The 22,250-nt window shown below is 41.8% G+C and overlaps 1 protein-coding gene across 1 annotated transcript in view; it reads right to left on the reverse strand.

Moving 5' to 3' along the window:
* SLC5A8 (solute carrier family 5 member 8) overlaps positions 1-17,647 on the reverse strand; it is a 37,601-nt gene extending 19,954 nt beyond the window's left edge. The window contains exons 1-5 of the mRNA XM_016223161.2: positions 17,297-17,647; positions 12,552-12,617; positions 10,232-10,283; positions 3,464-3,531; positions 2,304-2,458 (exon numbers count right to left, since the gene is read on the reverse strand). Coding sequence (XP_016078647.2) covers positions 2,304-2,458; positions 3,464-3,531; positions 10,232-10,283; positions 12,552-12,617; positions 17,297-17,647 — 692 coding nt within the window. The remainder of the gene's footprint in view (positions 1-2,303; positions 2,459-3,463; positions 3,532-10,231; positions 10,284-12,551; positions 12,618-17,296) is intronic.
* Between the last annotated feature and the right edge of the window lie 4,603 nt (positions 17,648-22,250).

Genomic DNA, 22,250 nt, shown 5'->3' on the forward strand with positions numbered 1-22,250 from the left:
GCTGTAGGAAATCATTTAAACAAGCCATGCTGTAATTAGGGAAGAGCATGAAGCTAAAAAAGGAAAGAGATAAGTACTTAAGTACATCACAGCAATAGATAAGGTACTGAAATGAACACAAAGTTGACATATCTTGTGTGTATAATTCCTCTCCTGGCACATGTATAGTCATAGTTCTAATTTATATTCAAACTTAAGAATTCAGTCAATTCAGTTTAAAGGTTCTCACGCTGAAAAACTACTATGCCATTATAATTGTGCTTTCTTAAAATGCTGTGTGCACAAGCTAAATACTGACAGTTGAAAGTCCCTTTATGACACGTACCAAATATGTTACAAAGAAAGCTCAAAGTCCACGTTCAATACATCTTTTAACCCTTCTTAATGTATTACCTTGGGAGCAATCATTCTGTTCATCTCTGATACGCAATATAGGCTTGAAAAATTTCTGCAAAATTAGCTTTCATGGAAACTTTCTGAACATTATAAAATTCTGCAAATTTATTTCAAATCTTATATTTGAGATTGGTTGAGTAAAAATGTTCCAATTTTTGTGCATATTCTGGCATTCCTATGGAAATACGAGAGCTTCTGTTCCCTGTTCTAGCATCTAATATCAAGAGTTTCAATAGTGTTGACCCTTTCTCCCACAGAGAGGGGCTCCTTCTGGAAGTCAACAGCCAGAAGGGTTTGGTGAGCTACCTGAGGCAATGCCAGCTTCAGAACACCCAGTTCAGAGGCCTCAGGCCATCCGAGAGACAAACGCCAGCTACGCACTGCACAGAAAATATGCACTGCACTGAAACAAAATCCTCTTCTTATCTCAACCAGAGCAGATCTTTTTCCCGCAATATTCTTAAAACATATCTAAATAGCAAGGGATATTCAATGAGGATATTCATTACTATTTAATTGGTTGGCAACCTTCAAAGTAAAGGCCATTAAAAATGTCTAATCTTTTCCTTTTTAGAATCTCTTATTGATGTATAAGTTATTTCAAGGTGGCAATATGTCCTCTTTATAGAGTGACAGCTGTTTTGCAGAAAAATGACTGGTTCCCACCCTCTCCCCCGACCTAGGCCGCTAGGAAGAGCTGTGGGAGTCGCGTAGTCAAGGTCTCCTGAGCGGCCCCGCTTCTTGGTACCCATTCCTCCCCCTTCTGGTAACAGCGGCCCAGGTTTGCTCTGGGGAAACTGTTTCTCCATTAAATAGTCTAAATGGCTGTCAGTGCAAATGTCCTGATGGCATCATGGCCACACTGCGCCAATGGGAGGCTCTCGGCCTTGGAATCTGAATCTTGAGGTAAAAGAGAAAAGAAATCCTGAAAATCGAAGTCGATTCTCTGTGACACATTCCTGCAGGTTAACACGGTGACCCTGTTCAGTTTATGGAGAAGCTCTTTTCCAGCACTGGCGCCTATTTTCAGAAAGCCAGAAGAGAGCCAAGGGCAAAATAATTATTCCCCTCCTGAAATAATTTCAGCTTGCCTGTCTCAAACAGAGCTGCACCAGGAGAAAATAGGCCGCTCGGTGCAAAACGAACCGCTCCCCACACAGAACGTGAAGGGCAAGAATCACACCAGTGGCCCAAAAGGAAAAGGGTTTTAAATATTCTTTTAAATTGTACGATACAGTTGTGGTGACATACCTAGTTTCCTTTCTTTAGGAAAACTGCACAGCTGTTGAACATATGTTGTATCATGTGCTGTACTGACACGTGAGGCATCAGCCATACTTTTCTAGTCAATTCTCTTAAAATACATTATAGTATATAATGCAATTATATATTGACACATACATATTATATATATGGCATAATAATAGATATTATAATAATAATGTATGCATAATGATAATATGCTATATAGTGCCAGGACAACATAAATATGAGAAAAATTCTCCAGACTGCTTGAAACAAAGAACCATCAAAATGAAACCACTGTCTTTTAGTGTTTTGCTCTTAAGAGGTTTCCTTTTCTTGTCTGTCCACTATCCCTTCCCTTATCACCCTACCCTAGCCTCTGACTCAGTCCGGATTTTACTATCTGGAAGGAAATCCCCTCCTGAGTCCCTTCTCAGAAGGAAGCACCATCCTAAGTACTGGGTAACTAAGTACCATCTGACTGATTTAACCCCTTAGAGAGCTGGTGAAAACTCTTTATACATTTACTGCCAGCTTCAGACTTCTGTAGTGGTTTGTTTGTTTTCTAATGTAAACTTACTGTTTCAATAAAGGGATTATTTTTATAGAAAAACAAAAACAAAAAGAATATTCTATTAGTCAAGAGGTAAATGGCAACTTACTTCCAGAAGTTTAATCTTCCACCATTACGGGCATCATTGATAATAGAGCCCATTCCACCTTGAACCAATGAGGCTTGTATAATCACAGAAATAAATCCAGCCAGCATGATCCCGACTTGAAAAACATCCGTCCAGACAACCGCCTTAAGACCACCCTTTGAGGGGAAAGTGTGTTAGGATTAATGGTTCCATCAAACATTATTAAGCATCTATATGCTTATACATCATGCTGTACAAACTTATTGAATACATGGATCTTGGCCAAGAAGTGCACCCAAGGGAGACAGGTGGGAAGAGCCTTCAAGAGAAGGTGATGCTTAAGCCAAACCTTCAAACATATGAGAGGCAAAGATGAAGGGCCCTCCCAGCAGAGAAAAAAGCATGGGAAAAAGCATAGATAGCTCAAAGTATATGGCATGTAGAGTGTAGAAAGATACGTATATATTTTGGAGTAAAGTGGAGTGGTACGGAGAGATTGTTGGGAAGAAAATTCAGTGAAATTGCAAACACCGATGTCATAGATTTTATCCTATAGGCAGGGCTGACATTCAGACACTATGCACACAGAAGGTCATATCAATTGTTGAAATATTAAAATTGCTTTGTACTAGCCACTGCCACAAACTTCCTGAGTATCCCCTTCAGTCCGTTTGACCTTGGCTGACACAGCCCTTCCTTTTAGGACGACCTGTCTCCTAAAAGATCCAGCAATTAAAGGGTTAAAACCTAGCCTATCAGAGATCTGCCAAGACTTGCACCATTGTGTATGGCCTGCATCCATGGGAGCAAGGTGCCCGTGCCATACTGGTTCTTAAATATTTTGATTGTCACTAAAGGCAATGGAAAGTTATCTCAGGTTTCGGGGCTAAGGAGTAATATAAACACAAGATTAATAACTTAGCAAGAGCGAGGGTGAATTAGGAGACAAGATTAGGGACCACTGTATGGCTCAAATGAAAGAAAACATTTTCAGTTATGACCATTGTTCTGCAAAGGATCAAGTTTTATCCCAGACTGAATATACCTTATCAAAAATAGCTACATGTGGGATGTAGGAGAGTAGGTGTGAAAAACCCTGATGGTAGCACACAACTGCTGGAACTTTCAATTTTGCAAAGCAAGTGTGTAGAGTAAAAGGAGAATTCATTTTCTTGACATACCAGCGTGCAGTAGAAAGTGCAGACCACCCCTGTAGCCACCACTGCGCCCCACAGATCAAATCCTGTGACTGTGGAAGAAAAGAAAATGCATGTATAACTGTGAAACACGGATAACAAAAGTACTTCTCAAAAAAAAATCAGGGGGAAGCTATATTGTTTATTGGGTATCTACCTCTTAACCCACTTGCTTAAAACTAGGTCCAAATCTTATAAGATATACTTAAACAATTGGAGTTTCTAATTCTATTTGATGAATTACATGGACCTGGTTTCTACCCTCAGACACCATATATAGATCCAAAATTGGCTAAAATAATTACATTAAAACACATTAACACTGTAATTAAGCTAAGAAACTGCTTAATACTATGAACTAGCTATCTGGACTGAATAGAGACCAAGGTGTTTGTCACCACGGTTCAAATAAACATGCTATCCTACTAATCCTTGAAAGACAAGTTGTGCATGTTACTAAAATGGGACTAAGGTAGAGAAAAGTCTATATAATTTGCTACCATTTATCTAAGTAGTAGAGGGGCATATTATATTTTATAAATAGAAGGATGACTTTACAGCCACAAATTTGATAATGAACCAATTCCTTGAAAGACACAATCTGCCACAATTCACACAAGAAGAAATAGTTGATTTGAATAGATCTATATTAAATCCATTGAATTAATAATCATCCAAAACAGAAAGCTTCAGCCTAGATGGGTTCACTGGTGAATCCTAGCAAACATTCAAGGAAAAAATATACCAACAGAAGCAGAAGTAGTACCTCCTAACTCATTCCATGAAGCCAGCATCACCCTAATACCAAAACCAAAGACATTACAAGAAAAGAAAACTTGTCCGGCCAGTATGGCTCAGGGGTTGAGCATTGACCTGTGATCCAGGAGATTGAGGTTTGATTCCTAGTCAGGGCACATGCCCGGGTTTTGGACTCAACTTCCAGCAGGGGGTGTGCAGGAGGCAGCTGATTAATGACTCATCATTGATATTTCTATCTCTCTTTCTCTCCCTCTCCCTCTCCCTTACTCTCTCTGAAATCAATAAAGACTTTTTTTTAAAAAATTAAAAAAAAAACAAAACTAGAGGCCAATATCTCTCATAAACACAGATGCAAAAGTGCTCAACAAAATATTAGCAAATCGAATCATAAAAGTGTTAAAAGAATTATACACCATGACCAAGTGGGATTTATCCCACATATGCAAGGCTGGTTCAACATCTGAAAATCAATTAATGAAATCTATTACATCAATAGGCTAAAAAAAGAAATATTACATTATCATATTAATAGATGCTGAAAAAGCATTTGGCAGAATCAAACACACATTCATGATAAAAACGCTCAGTATACTAGGAACAGAGGGGAGATTTCTCAACTTAATAAAGACTACCTACAAAAAACCTACAGCTAAAGTCATACTTAATGGTGAGAAAATGGAAGTTTTCCCACTAAAATTGGGTACAAGGCAAAGATGTTCCCTCTCACCGCTCCTTTCAACATCATATTGGAAGTCCTTGCTAATAGGGCAAGAAAAAATAAATAAAAGGTATAAAACTATCTTTGTTCACAGATAACAGGATTATCTATGAGAAAATCTGAAAGAATCAGCAAAACATCTCCTGAAACTTATAAGGAATTATAGCAAGGTTTCAGGACACAGGTTAATATACAGAAGCCAAATGCTTTCCTATGTACCAACAATCAATGCATGGAATTTTAAATTAAAAACACATTGCCATTTACATTAGCATCTCAAAAATAAAATACTTAGCTACAAATTTAACAAAATATATCTAAGATCTGTACAAGGATTACTGCAAAACTCTGACGAACAGAATTAAAGAACTAGATAAATCGAATTCCATGTTTATGGACAGAAAGACTGAATATTGTTAAGGTGTCAGTTCTTTCCAATTTCATCTATAAATTCAATGCAATCCCAATCAAAATACAAGCAAGTCAGTTGGTATATAACTACAAACTGTGTAGAGTCAACAAACGGATTCTACAGTTTCCATGGAGAGGCAAAAGACTCTCAACAGCCAACACAACATTGAAGGAGAAGACCAAAGCTGGAGGACTGACTCCACCTGAAGACCTACTATAAAGCTAGTCACCGAGACAGTGTGGTCCTGGCAAAAGAACAGACAAGTAGATCAATGGAAAAGAACAGAGAGCCCAGAAATAAACCCCATAAATATAGTCAATTGATCTTTGGCAGAGGAGCAAAGGCCATTCAATGGGGTAAAAATAGTTTTATCAACAAATGGTGCTGGGTCAGCTGGACATCACAGGTAAATTAACATGAATCTAGATACAGACCTTACACCCTTCACCAAGATTAAATCGAGATGGCTCTCAGAGACCTAAATGTAGAATGCAAAACTATTAAACTCCTGGAATACATCAGAGGAGTAAAACAAGATACCTAGGATATGGTGATGCCTTTATAAATCCTACACCAAAGGCATGATCCATGAAAGAAATAATTGATCAGCCAGACTTTATTAAAATTAAAAATATCTACTCTATAAAGACAGTATCAAGAGAATTAGAAGACAGGCCACAAACTTGGAGAAAATTTTGTAAAAAAAAATATATATATATATAGCCCGGCCGGGCGTGGCTCAGCGGTTGAGCGTCGACCTAGTATCCAGGCGATCGGGGTTCGATTCCCGGTCAGGGCACATGCCCAGAATGCGGGCTCGATCAATGACTCTCTCATCATTGATGTTTCTATCTCTCTTTCTCCCTCTCCTGTCCTCTCTCTGAAATCAATAAAGATATATTTAAAGATATATATATATATGTGTATGATAAAAGACTGTTATCAAAACTATACCAAAAAACTCTTAAAGCTCAACACTAAGAAAACAGCCTGATTCAAAAATAGGCCAAAGATTTTCACAAACACCTCACCAAAGAAGATATATAGATGGAAAATAAACAAATGAAAAAAATCCTCCACATCATACGTGATCAGGGAAATGCAAATGAAAACAAAGAGATACCAGCACACACCTAACAGAATGGCCAGACCTGGAACACCGGCACCGAGTGCTGACGAGGAAGTGGAACCGCAGAATCCTTTCATATATTGCTGGAGGGACCGTAAGGTGGGAATAGCCGTTTTGAAAGATAGTTCGGCAGTTTCTTACAAAACCATCCTCTCGCTATATAATCCAGCAATCGTGCTCCTTGGCATCCACCCAAAAGAGTTGAAAACTATGTCCACACAAAAACCAGCCCATGTGTGTTTATAGCAGCTTTGCTCATAACTGCCACACCTTGAAAACAGCCACGACATCCTTAAGGAGGTGAATGGATAAGTTGTGGTACATCCAGACAATGGATATCATTCAACACTAAAAAGAAATAAGCTATTAAGCTGCAAAACAACATGCAGGAGCCTTAAATGCATATGACTAAGTAACACAAGCCAATCTGAAAAGTCTACATGTGGCATGATTCCAACTACATGCTTTCTGAAAGAGGCAGAACTGTAGAGAAAACAGTGGTTGCCAGAGGAGGGGGGAATGAATACAGCCAGAGCTCAGAGGACTTTTAGGGCAGGGAAACTACTCTGTGATGCTATAATGATGAATATATGTCATGACACATTTGTCCAGACCCACAGAAGGTACAATACCAAGAGTGAACCCTAAGGTGAATATGGACTTTGAGTGGTTATGACATGTCAATGTAGATTCATTCTAGATAACAAATGTGCCACTCTGGTGAGTGATTTTGATAACGGGGGGAAGCTATGCATGTGTGGGGGCAGAGGCTATATTGAAAATCTTTGTACTTTCCTCTCAATTTTGTTGAAACCTAAAACTGCTCTAAAAAATTACCTTTAAAAAAAAGTGTAAGTATGTTTTTTTAAAAGGAAAAATAAATTTAAAAAACAACGGAAAAAGAGTTACCTATAAGGGAGGGAGAACAGGGTAGAAGAGACAGTGATATAAATTAGGCTTCTCTAAATAGATCTCATTTTGTAGACTGGTCTTTGGAACCATGTAAATGTTCTATATAATTATAAAAATTAAAATTAAAAACTCCTAAAAATCAAAAGCAAAATGAAATAAATAAACCTAGGTGTATGTCAAGTATGTGACATGACCACACAGAAATTAAATATGTCAAAAGACTTTAATGCACAATAATTTCATATCCATCCCTACTGGGATACACCCTAAGGGGGAAAAAACTTCAAGGGAATAAATTTTAACTGTTTTTGGCCATCATATTATTAGTAAAAGTATTGGAATTGCTAATCTAAAACTATTACATTAGTGGTTCTCAAATTTCTACATTAAAATCACCAGAGAAGATTTTAAAAATCCCAATGACTCTGCCACTCAACAGGCCAATTAATTCAGAATCACAAGGAGTGAAGGCTAAGCATTAGTATTTTTTTAAATTTCCCAGGTGAATCCAATGTGCAAGCAAGGTTGAGAAAACAATACATATATATATATATATCTGCATAAAGAAAATAACCTCATTAATATCGTTTAAAAAAAAACAAGAGTTTCAGCATAAAGTAAGAAACAAAATATTAAAACAAATTAGGCAAACACACAAATTTGAATTTGAAAAACTGGCAATTATTAGTATGAACTCTTAATTTATTTTTTCTTTGATATATATCCCCCAGTTCTGTCCACTGAAAAGACCTAGAATAAATGAACAACTCAGTAGCAATAAATACCTCTAATATTTAGATTGTGATCTCTACATACAATTTCCCCTTGAAAAAAATAGCTGAGACCAGGACCGGGCCAGGAAATTTACAAGGTAAGACTGAAACATCTTGCCATTCCAGAAAGCAAGGTAGCTATTAAATGCTACTGGAATCATGTTAAAAGAATTCAAGAGACAACTTAAAGAGGCTCCTGCTAGACAAAAATGAGATATTAATGTTAATGTTTTAAATATGATGATGGTATAGCAATATTTTAAAAACATATCCTGGTACAAACTTCTAGTTATAAAATACGTTAAGTCATGGGAATGTAATGCACAGCATGGTGACTATAGTTAATAATACTGTATTGCGTATTTGAAAGTTGCTAAGGGAACAGATCTTAAAAGCTCTTATCACAAGAGAAAAAAAATGTGTAACCATATGTGATGATGGGTGTTAACTAGACTTATTGTGGTGATCATTTTGCAAAATACACAAATATCAAAGCATTATGTTGTATACCTGAAACTAACATCATGTTCCATGTCAATTAACCTCAATGGGGGGAAAAAAGCATGTATTTGTTTTTAAAAGACATTGACTTAATTAAAAATATAAAATATCTCAGATTCACAGCAAAATGATCTAGTGAGGGAAACAGAGAGTTAATTAAACCAAGAGCTGATAATTATTAGTGTAGAGGTAAGGGTACATTAAGGTTTAATATACTGTCCTCTCTATTTTAGTAGATGTTTGGAGCTTTCCACGAAAAGGGAAGAGATGGGACATAGAGAATGTTAAGTGCCAATTCAGTTAAACAAGTTTCTACTGAGCACCTGTTACGCCATAAGTAGCATGTCTACTGTCTTGGCCACTGTGAAACACACAACTGATATTCAGGTGGCCAAACGCTCCCTCAGGTTCTCATTTATCCCAAGGGAGTTGCTCAATAAACGGATAAGAACAGAGTCCTTGGTTTCTTTACATGTTGAAGGCACTGCTCTCTTTTTCCTAGAACTGCACTTTAAAACCCTAAAGCCAACGTCTTCATAACACTTAAGCCAATACATAACCTATGAAGTTTAATAGCTTAGACGTGAAATGATTCATTTACGATGTTGGCACTATCGCCACGGAACATGCCTAACAATCGAAAGTCAGGAGCACATGATGTAATGGAATTCCTCTTTGTAATGATACTGTTGTACTTCATAAACTTGGGTGATAACTCAGTGATAACCGATTTCTACCTGTCATGAAATTTAAAAAATTATGAGTGTGGAGTTCGCAAGGTTACTTTTCATTCTATATTGACTCCAGGGATTGCGCCACATTTTCCCATCACTGAGTCCATTTGTCCATTTTACAAGGAAGTTTCAGAGACAAACTCCCTTCTGATTGATAAGAATCCAAAGAATGTGGAGTTTCCCTGAAGCCTTCTGAGAATATGACGAAAATGAACAGAGGCCTCAATGAACTATCCGTTTCACTGCTATTATCTGCCCAAATCTAGAGAGTATAATAAGCTGTTGATCATCACAACCTTCATATATTTGTTTATAAGGACTCTATAGCCATCTGTCCTTTGGTCACTAGGAGCAGTCTGATATTTCATATCACACAGATCTATATATTTTGCATTTTGGACCACATTGGAAGCGAGAAGAAAAGCTTCTCTCCTTGCCACATTTTACAAAGTAACTGAGCCAAAGAACACAGGAAAACAGCCTCTTGGAGATGGGCTGGAGGTTGTAGCCACAGGGAGGATGTGCAGCCGTTCACGATTTAGACTACAGGGGACGCTCATTCTGAAGGGATCGGGGACAGCTGTTTGGCGTGTCCCAGGGACTCACTTGCTCAGTGAAGTCTGTCCTACTAATGCACAGACCTTTTGAAGCTATGGATCCAGGAACCCAAAGAAACTGCTAGTGTAGACACTGAACTCACCTTCCCCACCTCAAGCTGATACAGGTTACTGGAAGCATTCCTCCATCCCCCCAGAGAATCAGGTCTATTAAAAAAGAAGCCCCAAATTGACATAATTGGTCACTCTAAAATGTACCTTGATTCAAAGCCAGGGCAGGGGCATAAATAACAATTCCAGTATACAGCACCTAGGGGGGAAAAAGCAGACCAGATAAATTAAATGAATTACAAAATGAAATACCACTATTTTTCTACAAATTCAATCATGAATTAAAACAGCACTTTCAACATACTTAATAAAATGTGTTTATAACTTAAAAAATGTTATTTAAGTAAGGTTGACTCTCCTTTTCCATCTGTGGTACGGTCAGAGGGACTCTTGCCCTGGCTGGGGTGGCTCAGTTGGCTGAGTACCATCCCATGCACTGAAAGGTTGCCGGTTCAATTCCCGGTCAGGGCCCAGGCCCAGGTTTCAGCCTGATCCCAGGTGTGGGAGGCAACTGATAGATGTTTCTCTCGCATATCAATCTCTCCCCCACCTCTCTCTCTCACTCTCTCAAAATCGATAAAAACATTTTTAAAAAACAGGGACTCTTCATGTGTAGAGATAGTCACTGATCCATCAACTCAAGCTAGAAACCAATTTTCCTAGATCTAAAACAATTCAAAGGAAATAATACAAATTTAAAAGCGGATGGTCCCTCAGTCATCTGCCTTCAAACTATTGTTAATCACTGCATAATTAATTAGGAAAACTGAAAATTTTAGAAACTGGTTTGCAAAAGTTTGCATGCCCATTAATTAAACGAAAGTGTAAATTTGCCCTAAAAACTCCTGAAAGCCAACCATAACTGCATTCCACCCTTTTTATATTATTTATTTTCTTCATTCATACATTTCATAAATATTTTTTCCATTGCTTTTCAGAGAGAGTGGAAGGGAAGGAAGGAGAGAGAGAGAAACATCGATGTGAGAGAGAGACATTGACTGGCTGCCTCCAGCATGTGCCCCCACCAGGGGCGAGGAGGGAACCCGAAACCGAGGTACGTGCCCTTGACCATGATCCTTTGGTGCGAGGGCCAATGTTCTAACCACTGAGCAACACCGGCCAGGCCTGCAACTCACCTTTCAAATATAGCACATAGAAGTTAATTCTATGATTACTCTATATAAACATATTATGAAAAGAACACAGTATTAGAAGTGAGTCCTTCAAATGGGAAATGCTAAAGCTCCCCTCTTTTAGAAAGAATAAACTAGCTTTCCAGTCATTATCCTGTCCAAGTTGAAGATCTGAAAATGTGGCCACAGCCCACTTTTTAACACTAGTCCCCACTTTTCATTTCTGTTGGTATTTCCAACAATGATCCAAAGAGGGTCTGAATTGTTAGCAAACCCAAGCTACCAGCCTCAGCTCTGTGTCAGAATGTCTACCAGACCCCAAAGGGCTCCTTCCTTCTACACTGCAAGTGTTAAGGACTGATACAATTTAAATTATATAATTCAGAAAGATATGAGAAGGTGTCTAGTCAAATAATTTACAAAGGCACTCTGCCGGGCTGAGGCAAATGCTTAGGTAGCTGTTGATTGGAGAAACGGCGTTGTAAGTAAAGATGAGAATAAAAACTTCTTCCTAGGTTTCCATTATCAAGCCCATCCCTAAAGCACCTAGCTGCCAAGAGAAGATATACATAAATCCCGTGACAATGACTGCGACAGGCCTCCGGCGGCCTGGATGAAGGGCGGGAAGCATTGTCTGGCCCTTCATCTAGGCTGCTGGCAAAGCTTCGCTTCCTATTATGTCAATCAGTGAATCTGTACCTGCACATTCCTGAATGACTGGGTTGTGTGCTTGCCTTTAAAAACACCTCCAGAGTATATGGTTCTATTGTTTTACCCTCAGTGATTGCTTCAGTTGGGTCTCAGGTTCCATTTTTAAAGGAAAGAACAGATTCATTTTTTAAGTATGCTTTCAAAAAAAATTATTTCCTAATGTCTTCCTACGTCAATTAATTTTTTCAAACCTATTTTTTTAACATGTTGCAAAAATACTATGACACATACAAGGTGTTTCCCCTTTGTTACAATTCCTGTTCTCAGCTACTACAGCTCTTTCAGAACTCTATGTCATCTGAGCCGTGCCCTTACTGTCACTTTGGTTGGGAGGAAAAGCATATTCTTCTAAAACACAAAACCGTGCTTGATCAATATGATATTTAACATTCACTGAAATCATTCTGTTTTCCCAGGAGGAAATGCATTTGTTAAAACACTGTCTGGTGATCTTGAGGGTTGATGCTGTGTAGCGACGAGCGTTTTGCCTTTTTTGTTTCCTCCTGTTTTCGGCATCTCTTTTTTATCTCTCATGTGTTCACCAAAAAAGCTTGGCCCAGATGCCTTGATTAGAAACATTTTAGATGACAAAAGGTAAAAAAGACTAACGGAGAGCTACTCACCGTCTGAATAATGTAGACGATTGTTCCACAAAGACGAACATATTTGTTAAATCGAAGTTCTAAATACTGTTTCCAAGAAAAGGAAAAATGGTTAATATGTAAAACCTCTGGATACTTTTTTTTAAACAGCAGCTTAAGAAGTAAAGGAGTTAGAAATTTAAACTTCGTAATTAATTTGTATTCTCTTTTTCTATTTGACTGTTATTTTTACTTACACACAGCAAAGTTGACTCTTACTTAGAGTACAGTTCAGTGAGTTTTAACACCTACGGAACAGATCCCTCACCCCTCTTGTTGCTCTTTTGTAGTCAAACCCTGCCCCCAGAAGGTCATGTAAATGGAATTATTTTCTGCATTACTAGAATGAGCAAAGTGTTGCTCTTGGTATCTACGCCATACGTTCCCCTGGATTCACTTAGGGGATAGACCCTTTCCCACTACAGGCAGTCTCGATGGAATTGTCCATCAAGGTGCCACGCCTCTTCCCACCAAAAAGTGGTGACATGACCTCCGCTCAGCCAATCAGCTTCTCTTCTCTGGGTATTTGCATCTTGGGGGCAAGATATAAAGACAGAAAATGACTGGAGCAGAAGCAGACTGCTTCTGAGTGGGTGGTCTAAGAGGCCGCCCTGGCTTCTGTCTTTAGTCTGTTCAGCTTTTCCTTCTGTTATATGAGCTACTCTCATAGTCTTCCAATATTTTTTTTTAACTTAAATCAGCCCAAGTCAATTCCTGTTCAGAGCCTACAGCCTTGTCATGCTTCCAACTCTCCTCGACATCTGTTATATCTCATAATATAGTCTGCTCATCTCCTACATTATAGGGCAGAATGTGTGGCGGAGTTAGAATCCTAGAATCTCACAGCTGGAATGAAGCTGGTGTCCAAGACATTCTCTAACTTTATTATTATTATTACATGTAAAGAGAATTTTAAGATGGACAATAGTCTTTTCATATAGCAGGGGAAAAAAGAGGAAATAAAAAATTGACATTAGGTAATGAACGGGGGGGTGGGTGGGGTATTTTTGCTCCATAATCACAGCTAACATTTATAAATGAGCAGGTACCAAGTATACGCACATGAGGACATGGGCTCAGAGAGAACCACAATGTTGCAACCTAATAATTGTCAGAGCCACGATGCAAATCTAGGACCATCTGATGCCAAGATCTGTTCATGTAACCACTATATTATTTGAAATAAACAAGTAAACAAACTGACCATTGTCTAAAACTCCTACAGAGTGAGTGGGTGGCACTGGCACATAGTAGGACCTCCAAAAACAACTAATGGGTAAAATCTATGTGTACAGTGTAGCACATTAGAGGAAGAGTTCCAGCCTTTGTCCCAGCTTTACTCCTGACACCACAAGCTTGGGGCAGTCACTCAAAATCTCATGTTCCCTCCTCTTGAAAATGAGCTCTTAGAAATAATTCTTTCCCCTCATGCTTCTCAGGGTTTTGGAGACTACCATATGATGTAAGGGGGTGGGGAAATGTTGTAAACTGTTCATTCAGAAGTAAGACATGAAGAAGCTGGTATTCAAATCCATAGGCCCTGAGAATTTGAATCTCAATGAATTACATGTCAAAATCATCCAAGGATAATTTAGAGGACTTTTTAGAATACTCAAGAAGCAAGCGTGGAAGGGCAGTGTTAGCTCTTCAGAATTGTTTTAGTAAAACTATTAAAAATGAATGTACATGAGTAGACAGAGAAGTCTTTGCCTTTTCTAGGTGCATGAATCTAAATTGCTGGAAACTAAAGAAAACTGAAGAGAAAAATGTGATGAAGGTAAGAATGTATGTAGTGAAACTGAACCAAATAACTTAGTTCAACCAAGTTATTTTTTCCCCCAAGATCAGTTGGATCCAGACAGACCTATAGATCTAAACTCACACAAGACTGACTCAAGACAGAACCAAGAAGTCTATCATTATCTCAGCCATCAGTGGTTACTGGGCTGCTAGAGAAATACCTGAAGACCTTCCAGAAACTCAAGTCATTGAGCACTAGGTTCAGGGAATAGCTCTAGGATTCCCAGACAAAACTAGTGACAAATAGTAGGTGCCCATAGTCACCCACGATCTGTGGCAGTCCTCAGAACTCTGAACGATTTAGGAACACTAAAGCTTCTACTGAATAATATTTTTAAAGTCTGGACAATTCAGTTCAAACACACAGATTCCGCTGGCTCCAGAAAGGACCGGAGAAGTGATGAATGAAATTGCATTCCTGCCTTTTACTTGTTATCTGTGAGTCTGGACCTTGCTAAACTCCTATCGGGACTACACTTTGAAGGCAGCGATAAATAGATGACAAAAATTCTTCTGGACGGCCGGTTTTCACTCAGAGACTGTAAATAGGGAGAGACTTCATACCTGAGCGAGAATGCCAGTGTCATCCAATGCTGGACTTATTCTGCATGGGTGGCCCCATCTCTCACCATAAAACAAAATACTCCTCCGGGAAACTCAGCAGGGCCTTCAGAAGCGGCCAATACGCCCCACCGCTCAGCCTCTAGGCAAGTGCCCGCTTTGCTTCACGCTCTCTTATGCAGCTTAATTTATTCTGAGCCTCTTTGTCTGCAAAGTGGGGCTCTCCTAGGGCCTCCCTAATAAAGGACTGGTTCTGAGAACTGAGTTTGAGAACATATGTAAAACATGCAGCCAGGGCCCAATAAACACTGGCGCGCTGTTTTGCCGGTTTGGGCTGGCACCCTGCTAACGGCCTCCACTCGGGCAGCACGTGGGAAGCCGGGCTCTGGCCGAGTTAACGCTGCGCCCTGCTTCGCACGGGTCAGTGGCCCTGAGAGCTGCGTTCCCCGTGAGAACCGAAGTCCTCTTGCCAGATTCCTCAGACTCCTTCTGAGAGCTGGGGCTGGTTAGCCACAGGTCAGAGCTCACAGGCTCCAATGCCTGCAGGGCCCATGAGGGGCAGGGTGAGTGGCACTGGCCAGGCCTTCCTATAGCCATGTGTTAGAACGTTCCTCATGGCCACTAAGCCGTATGTCCTCCCACAGCTCCCCCGAAACAATAGCTCCCTTCACCCCTGTCCATTTTCCCTTTCGCATTTTTGATAAAGACATAGACGCAGATAAAGGTTTCTCTAGCTCACGGAAGTTGCCGTGCAGATGCGATGAGGGGACCTCCATAGAGAAACAGGGAGTGACAGCGACGGCTGTAAACTGGAGTTCCTGGGGCCACAGGGGATGTGGGCTCAGTGTCACGAGTCTTTTTGGGTTTTCAAAAGAAGCCAGAATCTGGAATTTTATTTGACTTCCACCATCGTTAAATGCTAAATTAATTTTTTTTTTCCAAAACGCCATAAAGTTAAAAAAGAAAAGAAAAAAGAAAAGACCATGACTGAAGACTGCGTTTGGCCTGGGGCAGCCAGTTTGCTACCTTTGAGCAAAACAGAAATTGCACCCTGCTCACTTCTAGGGTGATGAATGAATGCTCCCAAACACAACGACCGGAGGAAAGCAACGCTGTCCCAGGTGTGCCCTGCCCTGGATGACATCACTGGAACCCACGCAGTTTGTCACCAACACAAATTGAGCCATAAGGGCCCTATCCGGAGCACCAGCTGAACCAGCCTTACTGGGAAACCACCTGCCAGTGACTCTGGATTGGAGCAAAGACTCTGCAAGTTCAAGGACAGAGGCAGCTGCCGAGAATGAGCCTCAGCCCTCCGGATAATGGCCTATTAGAGAGGAAACATCTGCAGGTTTGTGTATGTGGCTCCTGGGCTAGAGACCCCCGAGGGCACGGAGCTGGACCCCACTGGTTCCCTGAGCAGTTCTTTAAACTAAACCAAACATTCGCCACCTTTGCAAAGCCTTTTCCTGCGGACGACTCGAGAAAACCCACAACCAGGGGACCTGTGCACTAGGAGAGGTGGTTTTCCTTAAGCGCCTTTCCCTCGAGAGAGAAGGTACAGCTGTCTGAGAGCCTCACAAGCCAGGTTTTCCCAGCGATCCCAAGATAACCACCTCTGCCACCACCACCACCACCGCCAGCACCACCAGCACCAGCACCACGCGGATCCTTACCGCCAGCATTTACTCAGTGCTTCCCCCGGACCAGACGCTATTTTAAATGCTACAGTTGCATCATCTCACTTAATCCCCCCAACGTCTGGGCGAGGTGGGCGGCATTATTATTTTCATTTTGAGATGAAGAAATGGGCGCGGAAAGGTTAAGCAAGTCACCCAAAGCCACGCAGCTGGTGAGAGGTGGAATCTGGTCACCAACCCAGGTCCTGGGACAGGAGAGACAGCGCCTTCCCCGCCGGAGCGCCTGCCTCTCTTTGGAAAACGCCTGTGGGGGGGGGGGGGGGGGGTAAGGCTACAAACGTCTCCCCAGCTGTCCTGGGGCAAGTGAGCGGCGCCCCAGGACCTGGGACAAGGGCCTTCGCAGCCAGGAGGAGAAGCTGAGCCTGGAACGACTTGCCCTCCCCCAAGATAAAAAGTTTAAAAACCTAAATTCTTGACTGGGAATCAAAGATGTGGAAGCAGAAAGGGGCCTTAGGGGGCACGAGCCCGGGTCGCGCCGTGTCCTAGGAAGCGTCGTCCTCACTGAGGTCCCCAGAGCAAGCCCCAAGGACCCCTCCTCCTGTGCGGGCACCCCTTCCCTAGAGGGGGCGCCGGAGGAGGCGGGCCCGGCGGCGGAGCGCTCGGCGGGCGGCGAGCTGCCGGACCCTCGGGAGCCGACGGGCGCCGTGCGCGGGGCGCGCGCCCTACCTCGTAGGTGCTGGTGATGCCCAGCTTGTAGAACACGGGCAGGAAGACCTCCGCGCTGATGACCACCACGAGCAGGTAGGTGATGCCGAAGAAGCTGAATATGGCCCCGAAGCGGTAGACCTCGGTGGGCGTGCCCAGGACAGTGACGGCGGACATGAAGCTGGCGGTGAGGGACAGCGCCACGGGCACGGCGGTCATCCTGCGGCCGCCCATCAGGAAGTCCTTGGAGGTCTGCTGTTTGTCCCCGGTGCAGGCGTAATAGATGCCGATGGCGGCCGAGATGAGCAGCATCGCGGCGAACACCACGTAGTCCCACACCACGAAGGTGCCGATCCCGCGCGGCGCGTCCATGGCCGCGCGGTCGCCGTCGCCGGGGCCCCTGCGCGCGAGCGGGCGGCTCCGACCGAGGAGCGCAGCGGGAGCCGGTGCAGCGCCCCGGCCGCCTGGCGCTCACTTCTTATTCCCCGCGCCGCGGGCGTGGCGGGCGTGGCGCCCCGCGGGCTTGGAGGCGGCCCCAGGTGTCCGCCCCGCCCGCCCCGAGCGGGGGGAGGGACGCGCGCCCGCCGCCGCCCGCGGAGCCCGCCCGGGGTCGGCCGCGGTGCCCCCGGCTCCCAGGGCCACGGACGCCGGGGCAGGGGAGTCCCGGCGCCTCCGGCCGCCCCCCCCCCGCCCGACGAGAGCGCGGGGGGCGCTCGGCGCGAATCCGACCAGCTGCGCGCGGGCAGGTGCGCCGCTCACCGCAGCCGGAGGCTGTTGCGGGACTGCGGGTCGAAGGGCAGCGGTCACGCCTTAACCTTGAGCTTTCCAGTTCAAAAGTCCGGGTCCTGAGGAGGAGATAACGCCTGGGGCTTTTACGTCGCCTTATTTGATCCATTGCGGGGCGACCGGGTGGCCGTGCGCGCTGAGCCCAGGTGGCAGGGAAGCGGTTGTCGAAGAGACAGTCATTCAGCAAATATTTCTGATGCCCAACAGTCTCCACAGAAATGATAGCTGCCATTGAATGAGCCTTACCGTGTGACATGCAACGTGCCTGACACCTTGTGCATCAACGAGTGTAATTCTTACTAGTACCCTTTTTAAATTAAATGTATTGGGGTGGCAATGGTTCATGCGAACATACAGGTTTCAGGGGTGGGTTCCTGTGTTACAAGGCCTGGGTATTGCTCTGCGTGCCCACCCCCCAAAGTCCTATCTTCTCCCCTCACCATATATTAGGACCCTTGAGAGAGGGAGCATCTCCGTTTTTCAAGCGACAAAACTGGTTTCGAAAGCTTCGGTCGCTTGCCCAAGGAAACGGTGGAGACGGCGATGTGTCATCCAGGCCTGATTCAGAATTTGTTCTCACGTGCTATACTTGTAGAGCCCCAATGTAGATACGTGTTCAATGTAGTCATAAATATGTACACATAAGTGAAAATACTTGAAAGCATGAGGAAGACAAGATCATTTCCTGGGGCGGTACTCAGGGTATATTTTAAGTGCCTCGCCCTGAAATATTACTAATAATGCATGAGTCGCACTTGTGAAGCAATGTGATTCTCAGGTTTTTCTTCTAAAATAGACCGTCCAGCCTGGCCGGCGTGGCTCAGCCGTTGAGCATCGACCTAGGATCCAGGCGATCGGGGTTTGATTCCCAGTCAGGGCACATGCCTGGGTTGCAGGCTCCATCAGTGACACTCTCATCATTGATGTTTCTATCTCTCTCTCTCCCTCTCTCTTCCCCTCTCTGAAATCAATAAAGGTATATTTAAAAAAAAAAAAACTTAAAATTTAAAAAATAAAATAAAATAGACCGTCCAGCCAGCTTTGCCCAGGCATAGGTCTATTTCAGGCCATCCTTGTCCATTTTCATACATCTGTATAATTTATCAGTTGGTCTTGGTAAACAATCCTCAGAATGCGTTTAGCCCAGCCCAGTACGAGAATAAAGCCTTTTATTTCTTGTAACCTGGCATTATTTGCATAACATTTTCACAAGGAAATAAAGAAGGAAATGGAATTTAAATACAAGTAATGCATGGATTTGAGAGAGAGGGGGAGAGAGGGAAGAGCCTGTAAGCATAACACAGAGGAATCCAGCTCAAAAACTCTTCTAGTAATTGAATCAATTTTCTGGGAACTTCCTTTAAAGTCAATAACTTTAGATGTGAAAAATGTTATTTCCTTAGACATTTAAAGTTAAGAACAGAATCTCAGGCAGCTAATGGCCAATATATCTTTGTAGTCAAATGAGAGGCAGAATGACTTGAGGTTAAACTAGACTCTGAAACCGGACTTTCTGACTGCTATCCACTAGGCATGGTATCTTGGGCAAGCACTTCTGAGGTTTACTTTCCCATGTCTAATATGGGGATAATAATTCTTTTCTCATAGAGTTATAGAGGTTTAAATGAGATTAGATACAAATAGCCCTTGGAACTATAAGTGCTGGCCTTGTATAACTGCTTAGCCGCTTTCCAATGTATTGAGAATGGGGCTGATGGGAGTCTTGGAAGTACTATTCAAAATGGCCTGTTTTCCCTAGTTATTTTTCCTTGATTTATAACATTCATATAATGCCATGAACTATGCCATGAACTATACCCTGGTCTACTTTCAGATCTTTCAAATGTCTGACATATATATTCAAATAATGTTTTCAAAAAGAATACATGAATTTTCTATTTTCTGAGCCGTGGAATATATGAGGTTATTTATTGTTTTCACACATGAGGAGGAGATTCAGCTTAGAAACCTTAGGTAGTAATCTTTTTTATTCAAAATTTGTAGATATTTTTCTTTCTTTTTTTAAATTTTTTTCAATTACAGATGACATTCAATATTATATTAGTTTCAGGTGTACACCATAGTGGTTAGACATTTATGTAACTTACAAAGTGATCCACTTGATACCTCTAAGCACTTACTTGCCACCATACTAAGCTATTACAATATCACTGACTGTACACCTTTTGCTGTACTTTATATGCCCATGACTATTTTGTAACTTCCAATCGTATTTCTTAATCTCTTCATCTTTTTCACCCAACCCCTCAACTCCCCCTCCCATCTGGCAACTGTCACTTTGTTCTCTGGATCTACGAGATTGTTTCTGTTTTCTTTGGTCGTTTATTTTGTTCTTTAAATTCCACATGTAAGTGACATGTATGGTATTTGTCTTTCTCTGTCTGACTTTTTTCACTTAGCACAATAGCCGCTAGGTCCATCCATGTTGTCCCAAAGGGCAAGATTTCATTCTTTTTAATGGCCCAAGTAATATTCTACCATATACCACATCTTCTTTATTCCTTTGTCTACGATGGACACTTAGGTTGCTTCCACATTTTGGGTATTGTAAATAATACTGCAGTGAACATAAGGATGCATATGTCAGTACTCAGGATATATGTCCATACCCTTTAAGGACATTTCCCATCATTTTATGTGACCGTCCCACTTATAGCCCATCAGATAGAACTTAGTCATGTGGGACATCTAGTTGCAAGGGAGACTGAGAAAGACTTTGTGCCAAGGGGCCATGTGCCCAACTGAAAACGGGGTGTTCTATTTCTAAGGACGAAGGGAAGTGTGAATACAGGGGACAACCAGCTGTCTCTGCCACATCCAACTTAAGCACAATTTTCACCAGACTTCTTTCTCAGAGACCGATTTTCTAAGAGTTTTACTATTTCCCTGTAGATCATCCTTTGCTGACACACTGAATTCTCAGATTTAAAAACACAGATTGATTGCAACAATGACTAGTTCCGACTTTTGCCTATCTCTGTGTAAAGTTGATAGTCTCCAGTTTCTCCTTGTGTTTTTTCAAATGCTGTTCTCTCTTCAAGGAACTAGGGCCACAGAGAAGCAGACAGGAGCTACACGTGAAGTGTCAGGGCACCGAGCAGCCAGTGTGGTACCTGGCCACAGTGGGCAAGTCCTTACTCGGCTGCTCATAGCCCTTGAAGAAAGCATTTCTCAAGTGTGTTTTGAAATGCGATCTGCTTTTTTAAATGCGTTTGCATGGACTTTAAGAGCACACTTAGCAGACAGAGTGGAGTAAAGTCAAAGCTCATTAAGATCATGTACAGGGCACTATCCCAGTTGTTTTGTCATATAGATGATGCCATTTTAAGACTAGCATATGAAATCTCTTCATGATATAGAAAGTGTTGCAGTGACATCTGTTGTAACGAGAATATCTTTGTCAGACCCTCAGTGAAAAAAAAGACAGGATTTTGAGCTCACAGGAGTTCTAAATATAAGGCTATGATAAAGATTGGTTTGGTAATAAATAATACTTAAAATTGTGAACAGGACAACAGTTAAGAGAGTTACATGAGCTTCCTTCAAATTTCTAACTTCATTGGGCTGTTGCCTAAAAGTTATTTTTGCATAAAAACTAGATCTTTCCCTAAGTAAGGTAAATAATATTCGCTATGAGGTACAAATTCTCCCCTTTTTGTTTCTCTCCAAAACTTCCCTACTGAGTTCAGTTTTACTCCTCTCACTAGCCAATGTACTTATAAAGATATAAAAACATAAAATATGCCTATTTATGCAATTCCTTATTACTGGATGTAGTTCATTCAAGTTTTAGAAGCATAGTTTATGAAAAATGGCTGTTTAAACCACAAAAGTTATTTTACACACTTTTTTCTTAAGTACCATCTTTGGTGTGATTATAAAATTTGTCAAAGTATCTCTTTTCCCAGAAAAGTAATTGGTGGTCCTGAAAATGGGTGGCCTAATACATCTGAAGGCCAGGGATATAAATGTTGAAAAAAGGGCCAACAGAGCCAAACAGGTTTCCCTGGAGTGAAATTATGTTTGAATTTCCTATAACTCACCTCACACTGCTGGGAAGTATTTAACTACCACTTGTCCTGGAACAAGGAAACAAGAATGAAATTTATACTGGAGGTCACAGCATTGCATCATTAATTACTTCACATCTTTATGGAGTAGCTTTTTC

The sequence above is a fragment of the Miniopterus natalensis genome, chromosome 2, assembly GCF_054644295.1.
Source record: "Miniopterus natalensis isolate mMinNat1 chromosome 2, mMinNat1.hap1, whole genome shotgun sequence".
Taxonomy (NCBI): domain Eukaryota; kingdom Metazoa; phylum Chordata; class Mammalia; order Chiroptera; family Miniopteridae; genus Miniopterus; species Miniopterus natalensis.